The following is a 15,679-nucleotide window of genomic DNA, read 5'->3' on the forward strand; positions in this document are numbered from 1 at the left end:
GACCGCGGGCGCGACCAAGTGAGGGAACCAGGGTGAGGCGCCGCGGCCCTCGTCCTCTGCCGTTTTCCCCCCGGGGAGGCGGCTTCTTAGAGAACTGCAGTTTCCAGAGCCTGCGCGCGCTCCCCGACGCGGTTCCACGGGAGGCCCTCTCTCGGCGTCCCTGACCTGATGGCTGGGGTCTCCCATCCGCTCGCCCCCTTCTCCTTGCCCTCCGTAAGAGTGGTTCAGCCGGGCATCGGGGCTCCTTGAGTCGGCGGCGTGCTTGCGCCCGCCCTCCCGGAATGTGGGCCTCGGGAGCCAGCGAGGTGGGAGGGCCCCCGGCCGGGAGGCGTGCTGAGCGCCGGCCGCTGTAGAGGCGGCGGCGGCCGCAGGCGGTGGGAGGAGCCGCGTGGTTCCGGCTGCCCGGGCGAGGCGACCCTGGGTCCGCGCCGCGGGCGGGGAGAACAGGTAGAGGAGCGGGCGGCCGCGGCTCCGGGGAGGCTCGGGCGGCCGCGTCCCCACCGCGCCCCCAGCGCTCTCGGCCTCTGCGCTGAGGCGGGGGAGTAAGGAGATGCCGACCCAGAGGGACAGCACTACCATGTCTCACCCGGTCGCAGGCGGCGGCTTCGGGGACCATTCTCACCAGGTCCGGGTGAAAGCCTACTACCGCGGGTGAGTGCCCTGCAATAGGGGCAGGAGGGCAGGGGAAAGGCCAGCTCGGCTCGGCCCGGAGGGTGGGAGGGTGAGGGGTGGAGATGTGGCGGGGTGCTCTGGGAGGGCGACTCTGGGGGCTCGGGATGGGTGACCGGGCGGTCCGGGGAGGAACGTGGGGCGCTGGGTTGGGGCACCCCCAAGGTGTGGTGCGGGGCGTCTGGGAGCCTTCCGGCTGAGGGTCCAGAGTAGGTCCGAGGGAGGAGCCTTGGAAAAGAGTTGGTCCACCTGGTGGATTCGATAGACTCGCCTAATAAGAAATTTACAAGGGTTTAGGTCATTCAATCTGGACGTATTATGTGGGGTTGAGAATTGATTCCGAGTGATGCCTCAGTGAACTAAGTTGGCTATGGGCTTAAAAGACAGGGCTGCTTCAGTTTGCTGGCCCTTTTGATCTCCAGCAGGCCTAAAGCCTCTGTTTCTCTAAGTCAGGTTTATTTAATTGCCTAGAAGAGTTCGCGAAGTGTATCTGGACTATTGGTCAGGCTGCCAGTAAACTACACATAGGAGTTATTATTTAAGAGTAGAGTTGATGCGTTTTCAGGGATGTGCATTAAGTACTTATGTGTCTCCAAGATTAGATTGTGTATGTGTAAAGTTTTGTGAACGCTTCTTTGCTGATGTTGCTTCGTGGACCGTCCAATAGGGTGAAATAATGCAAGGTGAGAAGAGAACGAGCCCAGGCACAGCTCGAAAATCTGTGATCTTTACTCATATTAAGTTATAACTCCTGTGGTTACCAGAAATCATCCAGTCCTTAGGTCGTTGTATTAAATCATATTCCAGAATCAGTGACCCGAAGCGTCCCCGTTCCTTTGAATTCAATTGTGGTTTGAAATTTCTTTGAGATAATTCTATTTAGGAGAATTAGACAGGGGAAATGTTAGTGTGACGATAATGGTTTGAAACTAAGGGTTAACAGAAAACCCAACTGTTTCGGTGTGTCTTACTGCTTGTCCAAGCAGAAATAAATTGCTTTTAAAAACTCAAGCACTAGGAGGTTGAAACTGCAATGCATTCCTGAAGATATTCCTGAAGGGAGCAATGAAGACAGCATACTTTCAGAATGCCTCTGGTTTTGATTTCAAAGAAAACATAAGCCCCTAAATGTTACTGATTTGATGTAAGGAAATACTAGTTTAGTTTGTGTGCTGCCATGAAGCCTCTGACCTGTGTGTATTAATTAGCTTGACTGTATTCAGAAGTAGTTTACAGGCATTATTTTGGACAGTGTCAGTGTTTTTGCTTAAATTAAGGAGGTCTTGATTTTAAAACAATACCAAGAATTGTGCATACGCTTTTTTAAATGTTTGTAGTTGTCACAGTTGACTTGAGGATGGTCAGCTATGAACTTTGCACTATGGGGAAAAAAAACTTTGCTTATTTTATCTTTTAATTTAATAGATGAAATATTTCACTTTAGAATATGTTGTTCCTTTTTATGAAGTCTATAGCCCATGAGTTGTTAGGTACAGAGAATGAAATACAGTTCCTTTTTTCTTTTTAAGGTATCTGATTATTGACTGTTTAAAATAAAAGCTAGCTTAAAAATTGAATATACACACATGGTAGGAAAGTGCAGATTGTACAGATATAAAATAAATAGTGTTCCCCATCCCAGGTTCCTAGCCTCCAGAGGTAATTGACAGTTTATTTTTGGTTCTTCTGGAGGTTGCCTTTATTATCTTAAAAGTTATAGTTCTGTTTTGTGATTTATCAACTTTAGATAATATCTTTTGATACTCTGAAAGATGAGAAATTGGATGCACACTACCTTTTGCCTTTTTTCCTCCTGGTGCCTCTCAATTTTTTATTGTTAATCTGTTTTAATTCTCTGGTTTACCTTTATGACTTTAAATAATATAAATTCTTGACTTATTAAATTTAGATAGTTTCCAATGATTCCAACTATGAAAGATGAAGAAACTGGTGCTTCTTTCTTTGTTCCCATTCTTATTAGTTTGACAAATGTAAATAGGCCTAATTAGTAATTTTAAATCATTGTAAGCTTCTCCTTTGGAAAGAAATCAAAGTCTGCTATACTTTTGAAATGTATTATCATATTTTCTTGGCTTATTTCTCCAATTATTTCCAAAAAAAAAAAAAGAGAGAGTATAAAGAGATATAACCATTTTGATGCTTGGCTGAAATTTCTCCAAGACATTCAAGTTAACATTTTCTTTGTTTTATTTTAAAATCTATGAATTTTTGCTTAGGAATGAAAGAACCCCTTGCCCTTTAGTGTTTTTAACTCAATGAAAGCTTTCTAATAATGCCTTCGTTTCAAGCCTCATTTAAAGACAACATCAGCACTCTAAATTGTACCAATTTCTGCCCTCTGAAATTAGATCTGTTAAGATTATATGTTTATTAACTGGTCTAAACTGATGGTTATGATATTATAGTCAGCTGCTCATTACTACAGATGAAACTAAAATGAGTCACCAATGAGGATAGTTAATAAACAGGTTGGCTAACTAGAACACCTACCTGATTTTAAAATAGAAAACCCTTTTCTTTTTAATATGTCTTTATTGATTTCAGAGAGAGGAAGGGAGGGGGAGAGAGAGTTGAAACATCCGTGATGAGAGAATCGTCATTGATCGGCTGCCTCCAGCACGCCCAGGACTGGGGATCAAGCCCACAGCCCCAGCACGTGCCTTGACGGAATCAAACCACGATCTCCTGGATCCTGTCAATGCTCAACCGCTGAGCCACGCCCGGCTGCCCGAAAATCTTTCTTTTTATCAAGAAATGTAAGGACAGTCTGCATTGGAAAAAAAGTATTTTCTTTCAGACTTTTTGAATGACTATTATCCCAGAGCTTTCCCCTTATTTCCTTCTAACAATATTTCCAGTGAGTGTTGAATCTCAGAATAGAAGCATTTTTGTAGTGAATAAATGACCCTGTCCTTTCAAAGATGTGTATAGTGTTATCTATCATTCTGTTAAATTTGTTCTTAATGTACATGTGATGTCTCCCTAGATATAACAGACATTTAATTAGATTTTTTTCTAGTTTTTAAGCACGAGATTAATAGCACTGAGAATCTGACTTTATTGGAGCCCACTTAAGAGTGCTTGTCTCACAGCCTGTACCCCTATTTTCTTGCCATGGTAGCTTGTCAGTGAGTGGCCCTCCTTCAGTAATTACCTAGTGGTGTTATTTTGGAGAAAGAGAAACAGGTTTTGTTGGATAGTGATAGGTTGCCATTGGATGTGATTATCTTTATATAATGTTACTTGATATTATGGGATCAAATTTAACAAGGAAATGTCTGGACTACTCATTTCTTTACATTATAAGTGTATGGGAAATTTTGCAAAAAGCTTGTAAAAAATGCTTTTTCACCCACTGCTATTGAGCAGTTATAACAATCCGGAGGATTCTTTGTGTGCACATCTACAGATAAAAAGATTGTTAACTCTGTGCACATTTGGAATGTATAGCTGGTTCAGTGAAGAAATAGGCAGGATTTTTTTTCACTGTTAACAAGTCTTGACAAGACTTGTTTTTAAAAGTATTGCAAAATAATTTTAGTGATACACTTTAGTAATGGTTCTAAGGAAGTAAAAATAGTGTATTGAGTTGAGAGTTGGGGGAATGCTAGTTATTGGTCCTGGATTTTGGGATGGCACCTAACCATGGGGTAATTGATCCATAGCTTTACGGGAGAGAGAGAAAGGACATAGTGGCCTGGTGCCCAAAACCAAAACAACCCTTTCTGAAATTTGAATTGAATGAGGCGGAGATAAATTGCTTGTTAGCAATGAGGATTGAAGCTGAAGAGTTGAGGGAGAGGCTGGTGGGGCCTGGACCGGCCATGTGCAAACTGAAGGTCTGACAAAGCAGAGGAGAAAGAAGCAGTTCTCTACAGAAAATTCTCCCTAGAGGTCCATGATAGCTTTAATATAACTCCCAGACCTCTTTTTAAGGTAACTTGAGTGTTTGTTTTTTTATGATTGAAATGAACCTAGGTAAAACATGAATTTTAAAAATTCCAGTCCTGCTTATAATTTCACATATTATTTAAGTGTGTTTAAACTCAGCTTAAAAAATATTGTTGGTCTTGGCTGGTGTGGCTCAGTTGGTTAGAGCATCATCTGTGCCCCAAAGGGTCGCCGGTTCGATTCCTGGTCAGGGCACATACCCAGGTTGTGGGATCAATTCCCGGTCAGGGTGAGTTCTGGAGGCAACCAATCAATATCTCCCCCCCCCCTTCTTCCCTCTTTCCTCCTCTCACCTTCCCTTCCTCTCTCTCTAGAATCAATGAAAAGCATGTCCTTGGCTGAGAATCAAAATACATATATATTGTTGAACACCTACTGTAAGCCAGGCACATGGTGCGAGGGTGGGCCCAGAGGATTTAGAGGTGGATAGTACAAGGCGCTGCCCTTGAGGAACTGAGAAACTTATAGGAGGAAAGACATAGAAGAGTTAATAAAGGGGTGTGTGTAAAGTATGGATACTGGGGAGGAGTTTGGGGTGAGGGAAGCCTTCCTAGAAGATGGAATGTTTGAGGCTCTTAAAGGGTAAGTAGGTTTGCTCGATGGATGGGGCATCCATTGGGCCGGGCATCATTCCAGGCGTTGCACAGCTGCGTGATATGTTTGGGGAATTAAGGTCAGTTTAGTTGTTTAGTCCCGTATGCATTCCTTATTAGGAAATGAAGTGTGAAGTGGGCACTGATGTTCAGAAGTGAGGCTAATAAGACAGTTCACAGGCACTAGTTCGTGAAGACTCCAGAATATCTCATATTGTGGGCCTGAGACTTTTTCTCATTGAAGATGAAGATGCACAATTAGATTTTCATTTTTAGAAAGATCACTCTGGGTACCTGTATGGGAGATGAATTGGCCATGGATGAGACTAATTGGGAGGCTTTGGAAGTAGTCCAGGTGATAGATTCTGGGGATGGAAAAGAAGATATGGATTTGGTGGTGATTTTAGGGGGTAGAATCAATATGAATTAGAGAATGATTGCCTCTGGGGAAGAGGGAAGGGGCCTGACAACTCTTGGGTTTCTTATTTGAGAGAGCCTAGTTAGTATAGAAGGAAGAGATTCATGGGAGAAGGTAATTCATTACCTGGAACAAGTAACTGAATTTTGTGCTCAAGATGCTTTGGGGGAATCCAGGTGGAAATGTTTTGAATTACTGAACAATCATTATGTACTTGCTCTATGTACATAATTCACTGTGAATGACAGCTAACCCTGTGTAGGAATGTGGCTGAGAATGATGATAGAAACAAGTGCCGCCAGTGACCTACTATAGATCACAAAGGCAGGGCACCAAAGCTAAAATTTTAAAATACAGAAATACATAAAGTGGAAAGTTCTCCACTTCCTAGGGTAGCCACTGTCAACAGTTTGGGATATTCTATATCATATCAATCAATATATCTATATGTATAGATATGTGTATACATACATGCACATACCCTTTAATTTTTCCAATAAATAGGTACATATTTTTCATATGTTTCTGCAATTGATTTTTCTTCACTTATGGTCATCTTTGCATATCAGGGTAGACAAATAGATAGATCTATCTTTCTGTTGTTGTTTGGGTTTTGTTTTTGTTTTTGTTTTTGAATCCTCACCCAAGGATATGTTTCATTAATTTTAGAAAATGAGGAAGGGAGAGGGGGAAAGAGAGAAACATTGATGTGAGAGAGAAACATTGATCAGTTGCCTCTGGTCAGGCATTGAACCGCAACCTGGGTATGTGCCTTGACGGAGAATTAAACCCACAACCTTTTGGTGTACGGGACAATGCTCCAACCAACTGAGCCACACTGGCCAGGGCAAATAGATCTATCTCTTTCTTTATAATTGGTACGTAGTGTTCCATAGTATTGTTGTACCATAACTTATTTAATCTTTTTCTGATTGATGAACAACACATAAAGTTGCTTTCATTCAATCACTATCTCTGGTAACTCTTTCCCCCTCCACCCACTTCCCCTCCTCCCTCCCTGTGACATTTGTCAGTCTGCTCTATGCTTCCATGTCATTGAATCTATTCTGTTCATCAGCTTATTAAGTTCTTTAGATTCCACATATAAGTGGGGGGTGGGATGGGGTGGAATGGGTGATTGGGGAGATAAAGGGACATTTGTAATATTTTAAAAATAAATAAATAAATAAATAAATAAATAAATAAATAAATAAATAAATAAATAAATAAATAAATAAATGAGATATGGTTCAGCCACATATGTAATTTAACATTTTCAGGTAGCCACATAAATAAAGTAAAAATAAACAGGCAAAAAAAAAAAAAAATCACTATCTCAAATCTTGCTGAAAGAACATTCTTATACTTAATATATATTCTTACAAACATCTTTAAAGATAGTCCTATTTTAAAACTTGATATTGTCCTCCAAAAACCTATGAATTTATATACCCAACAACTGTATGGATGAAGCATTTCCTTATGCTCCCATTGCATGTTATTGGCCTTTTAAATATTTGCCAATAAGATTGGCAAAACAATGCTTTTTAAAACAAGTATCTTTTTATATGTTATTGCTCATTTATGTTTCCTCTGTGGGTTGTCTATTCATTTCATTTGCTCATTTTTTCTCTTGGATTCTTTTTCTTAAATTTATTTGTGTGACATTTTGTCTGTTTAAAAATTTGCCAGCATTTCTCCAAACTGTTGGTTGTCTGGAGGTTTTCATTTTTATTTAATCAAATCTGTTCTTTTTTTTATGACTTCTGTGTTCTCTTAGGTAGATGTATTTCTCATCTAAAAATATTATTTTTTATTCTATTAATTATGCAGCTTAACTGATTATCTTTTCAATAAATCTGGTGTTTGGGGGTTTATTTGTAGTGTACTGATACAACTTAATTTCTTTCCAATGTTTTCTACTAATATTGAATAGGTTACTCTTTCACCCTGATTTGAAATGACAGCTTTGTTATATACTAAATTTCTCAGAGGTGCATAAGTACTTTCTATTGCTTTTCATTGATTTGGGGGGAGAAATCTATTTTTGCATATAACATCATTGGTGTGATTATTGTATTATTATTATAGTTAATTTTGATATATGTTATGGAAAGGCTCATTTCATTAATTTTCTATTTCTCTATTTTCTTGGCTATTTTTGTATATTTCCTCTTCCAGATGAATTTTTGAAGATTTTTGTAGGTTCCAAAAAAAGAAATCTTATTGCATTTTGATTTGGAATTGCATTGAATTTATAGATTAATTTGAGAACTGCTAGCTTTATAATATTCAGCCTTGTCTTACAAGTATATGGTATAATACCTATTTATTTATTAATTTCTTTCATGTTTTTCGGTAAGGTTCTGTCCCACAGGTCTTACACATTTCCTGTTTACTCTTAGATATTTTATAATTCTGTTGCTTTTATAAACTTCTGTTGCTTTTATTCCATTTTATTATATATCATCTATTTTTGTGAATTTAAGTCAAACTATCCACTTTACTAGTTCTAATAATTTTTTAGTTAACTGTCTTAGAATTTAGAGGTAGATAATGTCACCTTTAAAAAACAGTTTTGCCTCTTTTTTTCTATATAGCTCATTTATTTTTCTTATCTTAACCATATGGCTAGGTTTTCTGGACAGTGTTGAATTTTAGCCGTGATCGGTTATTTAATGAAATATGATCAATTGTTATAAAAATTTAATAAATTATGTTCAAAGATACCCAGTCTCCTTTTTGCCTTGTATGTTAAAGAGCATAGGAACTAACTTTTATGATGTACCCACATGTTCCAAGACCTGTGATAAGCGTTTAGCATTTATTTTTATTTAATCTTCACAGCAATATTTAGAAGTAGGTATGGTTATCTTCATTTTATGGATGATAACATTGAAGCTTAGTAAGCCACAATACAAAGCTGAGTCTTACTCTTCAGAGAAATTTTTCTTTTCCCTTTTACTATATTGATAGGGCTTTTTAAGATTACTTGTTTTATTGTCAGATTTATATTTAACAGTTATTCTTTTTTTGTTGTTGCTAATCCTCACACAAGGATATTTTTCCATTGCTTTTTAGAGAGAGTGGAAGGTAGAGAGGGAGGGGGAGAGAGAGAGAAACATTGATGTGAGAGAGACACATCCATTGTTTGCCTCCCGAACACACCCTGACCAGGGTGGGGATGAACTTGCAACCCAGGTATGTACTCTTGACCAGGAATCCAACCCAAGACCCTTCGTTGCACAGGCCAAGGCTCTAACCATTGAGCAACACTGGCCAGCACCACAGTTATTGTTTTTGAGTCAATTTTCTATCTCCTTTATTATTAAAAATGGTTTATGACTTTTTATAATTAACAATTAATTGGAGGGGCGATACTTTGAGATTGTATGAATATTCTATTCCTCCAAAACCTTTCACCCATTGGTTTTACCATCCATGGATAATCCTGCCTAAATCTGTTACATTGGTCATTTCAAATAAAACTTTTGCTTCTGATTATACATTTAATTTAGGAGAAAAGCTTATGTTGAGATAGCAAAAGGGCTGAATGTAGTTATATTTATTTACTTCTAAAAGCAATTAGTCCTAAGGAAAAACTTTAGATTCTATATTTTAGAACATAGGAACATAATGAATGCTTAAAGCAGTTTGTCTTCTGAAGCTCAATAGCAAAATTTAAAATGCATTTTTTGCCTTTTCTAAAAATTCAGCTAAAACTGTATTTGAATTTGTCATTTTGGGAATCTTTGTGGTGAAGCAGACTATATTCTGTTGAAGACCAGTGGTCGGAGGTAATTTATGCTAACACTGAAGTTAAAACAAGAAAAAAAAGTCTTTAATGCATAATTTGTTTTATACTTTTAAATGTATCTTTATTTTGCAGCTCATTTTTAGCTTTGTACTGTGATAAGGATCTGGTGATTACGGAGTGTATGAACATGGTGTTTTCCCAATTACTTACAGAAGTGTTTATAAAACTCCCTTAAATATTTTAGTTCCTGGAACTTAAGGAGTGGCAGCTGATAAAGCACGACTCCTTCATAGAGTCTCTTTAGGAAGTATGTACTCACATTTTCTAAGGATTGCACAGATGTTTTAAAAATATTTGTATGTTCTGATAAATATTTTTCAGCTCTTGAAAAATAAGATTTCTGAAAAATCCCCATTGTTTATAGACATACTTACATATGTGTTATTTTTAACTCCATGTGGACCTTAATAAGGAAGTGATAGTTTGAGGATGTCTGATCATACTAATTATTTTTCCCTTGCATTAAAAAATGATAATGTCACACTTGTTTTTGCCAAAGAAATTTTATGGGAGCCTTTTCTTCTGATTTATTTCTAAAATACACTTCTCCCAACCCTTACCCACTCATACTAGTAACCTTGAAAGTACTTTGAAAGAAAAATTGCCTTAAGATAAGCAGAGTCTCTGTAATGTCATTAGAAGGAACTGTTTTCTATTTTTATTTTTTTAAATAAAATTTTAAGATACTTAAAACAATTTATAGAAGTTATTCAAAATTTGTTTTGTATTTTATTTATATTTATTTTATTAGAAAGTAAATTTTTAAAAATATTTTTATTGCTTTCAGAGAAAGGAGGGGAGAGGAATAGAGAGAGAGAAACACCGATGAGCGAGAACATCCATCAGCTGCCTCCTGCATGTCCCCTACTGGGGATTGAGCCTGCAACCCTGGGCATGTGCCCTGACCCAAACTGAACCGGTTCATGGGTCGATGCTCAACCATTGGGCCACACTGGCTGGGCTCTTTTTCTTTTTTTAAAAAACTTATTAAATTTACCTACCATCTTAAACATTATAAAGTGTTCACTTCAGTAGTATTAACTACATTCATATTGTTGTGCAACCAATCTCCAGAATTTTGCATTTTGCAAAACTGAAACTCTGTACTTAGTGAACAACTCCCCATTTCCCCTCCTCACAACACCTGGCAACTACTATTCTACTTTCTGTTTCTGTGAATTTAACTACTCTAGATAACTCATGTAAGTGGAATCCTACAATATTTGTCTTTTTGTGACTGGCCTTTTTCACTTAGTATAATGTCTACAAGGTTCATCCATGTTATAGCATGTGTCAGAGTTTCCTTGGTTTTTAAAGCTGAACAGTCCTTTGTAGATCACATTTTGTTTATCCATTCATCTGTTGATGGACACTTGGGTTGCTTCCACATTTTGGCTGGTTTGAAGAAAGCTGCCATAAACATGGGTTTCCAAATACCTGTTGGAGTCTGTTTTCAGTTCTTTTGGATATATACCCAGAAGTGGACTTGCTAGATCACATGGAAATTCCATTTTTACATTTCCACCAACAATGCACAAGGTTCCTGTTTCTTCACATCCTTGTCAATACTTGTTATTCTGTTTTTTTGATAGTAGACATCCTAGTGGGTGTGCGGTGATACTTCGTTATGATTTTGATTTGCTTTTTCCTAACGATTAGTGATGTTGAACATTTCATAAGTTTGTTGGACAGTTGTATATCCTTTTAGGAGAAATGTGTGTTCAAGTTCCTTGCCTATTTTTTATTGGGGTTATTTTTTTTCTTGTTCCCTGGTCTTATTTTTAAATTATTAGTTTTAGCTAGAGTATTGACTCTCCACTGGGAAAGGAATGTTTTTAATTTACACTTTCACTTTTTTCAGATCATGATTTTTCTTAGTAATTTTTACATTGTAAAGGCTTATAACATCCTACTCTTTAACTCATAGACTTTTCTTTAAAGTGATTTCAAAAAGAATTTATAATGAATGCTTATGTAAGTGTTCTGCACTTGAAGATTCCAGGTGATGTGATTAGATGCTTAGAGAAGGAAAAGTAATCTTGTGTCAATAAAACTTCTCTTTTTCAAGGTTCCTCTTAACTCTTGTTGTTTGGGGCTGGTATGGTTTCTGGGTCAATTTTATCCCATCTGTTTTCGATCCTCTAGGCCTTTCTCATACTTTCTGGTCTGCTGCTTGTACCTTTTTTTGTTTTCAAAGGCTTTGATAATTTGTCATTTCAGTGGCACCTTCAGATGTAAAGATATAGATGTGTGTTCTCTCTACCATATTAAACCAGAAGCATCTGTGTGTTGCTTTTAGAAGGTCGGATTATTTTTATCTCTCTGATGAGGTTTCACTTCTTTTTAAAGTATTCTATGAATACGTAATATCTCTAAAGTTTATTAAACACATATTGAGTATACTATATGCTAGGCACTATTATAAATATTATAAATATTATTATAAATATTCATTCACTTAATCTATTAAATCCTGATAATACCATTATATATATATATATATATATATATATATATTTAAATGTCTTTATTGATTTCAGAGAGAGGAAGGGAGAGAGAGAGAGATAGAAACATCAATGATGAGAGTCATTGATCAGCTGCCTCCTTCACACCCCCTGCTGGGGATTGAGCCTGAAACCCAGGCATGTGCCCTGACCAGGAATTGAACTCCTATCTCCTGGATCATGGATCAGTGCTCGACCTCTAAGCCACACCAGCTGGGCTGAGATATTATTATTCCTGTTGTATCAATGAGGAAGTTGAACCACAGAGGAGTTAAGTAACTCACTTAAGGTTACACAGCTGGTAAGTGATAGGGCCTGGATGCAAGCAAACCCAAGCATCCTGGCCTTAGCTCTCGTGGTCTGAACCATTATACTTCGGCTGCCTCTTCTATGCCATTCCTTCTTTCTGGAATGCTTTTTATTTTTACATTTCCCTTGCTTTCTTTAGAGTCCAACATATGACACCTCCATTCATTTAACATATATATTAAGTGAACACTCACTATGGACCAGACACTCCTTTAGGTATTGGTGGTACAGCAATGAGCAAAACAGAGTGCCTGCTGTCATGGATTTTACATTTAGTTGGGGGAGACATAAAATATGTATAATTATATATGCTGGCAATGTATTTTCTCTGAAGAATAAAAAAATTAGTTTCAGGTACTCAAGTAGACTAATTTCCAAAACAAGGATTACATTTTTCAATAGCCAGTCTCTTAAAGGTGTGATTCTCTGTATCCATTATGTTTTTGTCAAAACAATATCATCTGATAATACCTCCTGTGGAAAGTGGTGTCTCAGATTAACATGAAGGAGGTTTATACAGGAGGGCTTTTGGAACCCACAGCTATAGAAGGGAAGGGAAGGAAGCAAGCTTAGGTAGGAAAGAATCAAGATATCCTGAAGTCTCAACAGAGACCTCAGTTGACCCTCCAGAGAATAAGTTCTGAAGAGTTCGCACTTCAGAGCTTTCCCGAGTCACGTCTAGGACCTTTATACTCCCACATCTAGTTAGTCATTGGTTGTGGGCTGTTTTGAGGAGGGAGATCATTCTCGAGGAGTGAAATCTCTGAAGGCTAACAACTGGGATCGTCTCCTGGTAATACTCCCACAGCTGGTATAATACTCCATTGCTAGTGAGTGATTCTGGGGTTGGATTGGGAGGGCGAAAGTCAGGTGACAGCATCCACCACAAGAGTTAGTAGGAGATTTGGATATGAATTCATGTTCTATTTCTTAACTGTGAGATGCTGGCAGATATTCTAGAGTTGAAAGTTTTTGCCTTTTAAATTGGTAAAATATGATTAGTATGTCTAGTTTGATGGTTATTTTGAAGGCTATGTAAGATAAAGTTTGTTTAAACACCTGGAACATACTCAGTATTCTATAAATGTTTATAGGCAAATAAACCATAACCAGTGATATTCCCTTGTCATAAGTGCATTTTCTGGAAGATGGGTTTCTCCTAGAAAATACTTCTTCTATATTTAGTTAAGAAATATTTGAGTTTTAATTATGTTAATAGTTATGTGAATATATTAAAAAGCCCAAAATTTTTGTCTTCCAGTTGTTTACATTTAGTTGAGGATGTGTTATCAGTATATGATGAGTTAAATAACAAAAGGTAGAACATAAGATACATATTGGACAGGTTTAGAAGTATAGACCATTGGGCTTGTTCCGTTGAAAAAGGTTTAATGGAAGTTGATGTTGAAGTGCCTATTAAGATTGATCCCCACCTCCCTCTATAAACTGAGCTTTAAACTGAGGAAATGTCAAGATTAAGGCTTGGATCATCCAGGTCTCCTGTGTGAGGGTTGTGAGTTAAACCAGATGTCTGTGGTAGAGTATTTGTGTTGGGAATGATGAGATCAAGTTGAGAATAGAAATTAGAACCAGACTATCAGGAGTCTTAAATACCACAGAGAGCTGGAATTACAGATTTAGGAGACCCCTACATAGAGATAATAGTTAAAGCATTGAATGTAAAGTAAGTTTCAGGGGAGGGAGGGAGGAAGGAAGGAGTATGAGAGCAAGTGTAAACAATATCTTGTGATTGAAGACAAAAGGAGACTTAAGTGTTCAGAATATAGTAGAAAGAGAGCCAGGGAAGATACTGTTATGAAAACCGAGTTAAGAGGGTTCTAAGGCCGGGGCAGAAAACCATGAGATACTTAGGAAGAGAATGATTATTTTAAAAAGGCCATTAAATTTCTATGCTTGACTCTCTGCTAACCTTCAATAGCCCCTATGACTGCAGTTTTAACTTTTTTTGCAGGTGACTAAAATTTTTAAATCCTTGTTTCCTGCTCTATGTTCCAAGTACCTGTGTTTGTTCACAGTTCCTAACACAGTGTCATTTCCTTTGTTTTTTCAAAAAATATTTATCAAGTAACTATTCTGTGTTAGGCATTATGTTGGCCACTAAGAATGTCATGAGCTTTCACCAAGCTTACATTCTAGCTGGGATAGGTGGTGGACCATAAACATTGGTTTATCTGTCTGGTAGTCGAAGAGGTAGCCAGGGCCACTCCACACAGGGCCTTGTAGACTACTAGGCTCTTTGGATTTTACTCCACATGAGAGACAAAAGGCATTTGAAGAGTTTAAAACAGAGGAAGGACATGAACTACATTACTTTTGTAAACCCTTAAGAACAGAGTATGTGACACATAGAGATCGTTATATAAGTATTCAGTTAGAGTCATTCAGTCTGTTTAACTTACCTTTGGAAGGATGACTGTGGCTGGCTACTGTGTGATTAAATCACATGGAGGCTTCACATGGCTCCTTGGAGGACACCCCAGGCTTCTGCTCTAAAACATTTTGTTATACTTTAAGTTTTATAATGAATAGCTGCTTGGTAGATTTACATTCTGTTGCTTACACATTTATGTCTATTATGTTTTTTGGGTATCCACCTTAAAATATGAATCATTTAAAAACCAGTTTTGGCAAATGGGAATTGTTTTGGAAAAAGGTGAACATGAAGGTGTGAGATCTAAAAATCATTCCATAGAAAAAATGGTTGACAGTCTCATGGGTGGTTAATCTGTGGAAGTTAGGGCTGAGGAAGAGAACATGGCAGATCTTTGTCAAATTATTGAAGGGCCATCTCTTGGACAAGGGATAGACTTTTGGGGAAGGGAAAATCTGGGACTAGTGATTGGAACAGTTTTCTGTTAAATATAAGGCAGAAGCCATTCCTCTGTGGAGTGCAATGCCTAATAAAAGAGTGATCTTCTGACAACAAATATTAAAGGAAAAGTGGGACTACCACCTGTTAGAGCAGGTAGGTGGGGACTGAATTGTTTCTTACCAATTTAATTTTTACCCTACCAAGGTAGTTGACTGGAAGCAACACATGTTGATGTACACACAAAATAGCTGAAGTCCATCAAATTGTCAGGCATTCAGTAATGTGTAGAGCATTATTCACTTTAATCATTGTCAACTTAAAACTCCCTTTCTTTTTCAGGGATATCATGATAACACACTTTGAACCTTCCATCTCCTTTGAGGGCCTTTGCAATGAGGTTCGAGACATGTGTTCTTTTGACAATGAACAGCTTTTCACCATGAAATGGATCGATGAGGAAGGTGAGTAGTAACGAGGGATGCAAGTGTTAGCATTTGATTTAAGATACTATTCTGGCATTTGTTTTTAATTCATAATTTAAGGAGAGAAAGTATGCTAGAAATT

General features: G+C 37.9%; 1 protein-coding gene across 1 annotated transcript in view; it reads left to right on the forward strand.

Annotated features, from left to right (window-relative positions):
* Nucleotides 1–380: 380 nt before the first annotated feature.
* PRKCI (protein kinase C iota) overlaps nt 381–15,679 on the forward strand; it is a 57,386-nt gene continuing 42,087 nt past the window's right edge. The window contains exons 1-2 of the mRNA XM_081138779.1: nt 381–651; nt 15,455–15,576. Of these exons, the coding sequence (XP_080994905.1) occupies nt 551–651; nt 15,455–15,576 (223 nt within the window). The 5' untranslated portion in view covers nt 381–550. The remainder of the gene's footprint in view (nt 652–15,454; nt 15,577–15,679) is intronic.

Source organism: Miniopterus schreibersii (assembly GCF_964146895.1).
Source record: "Miniopterus schreibersii genome assembly, chromosome: 5".
NCBI lineage: Eukaryota > Metazoa > Chordata > Mammalia > Chiroptera > Miniopteridae > Miniopterus > Miniopterus schreibersii.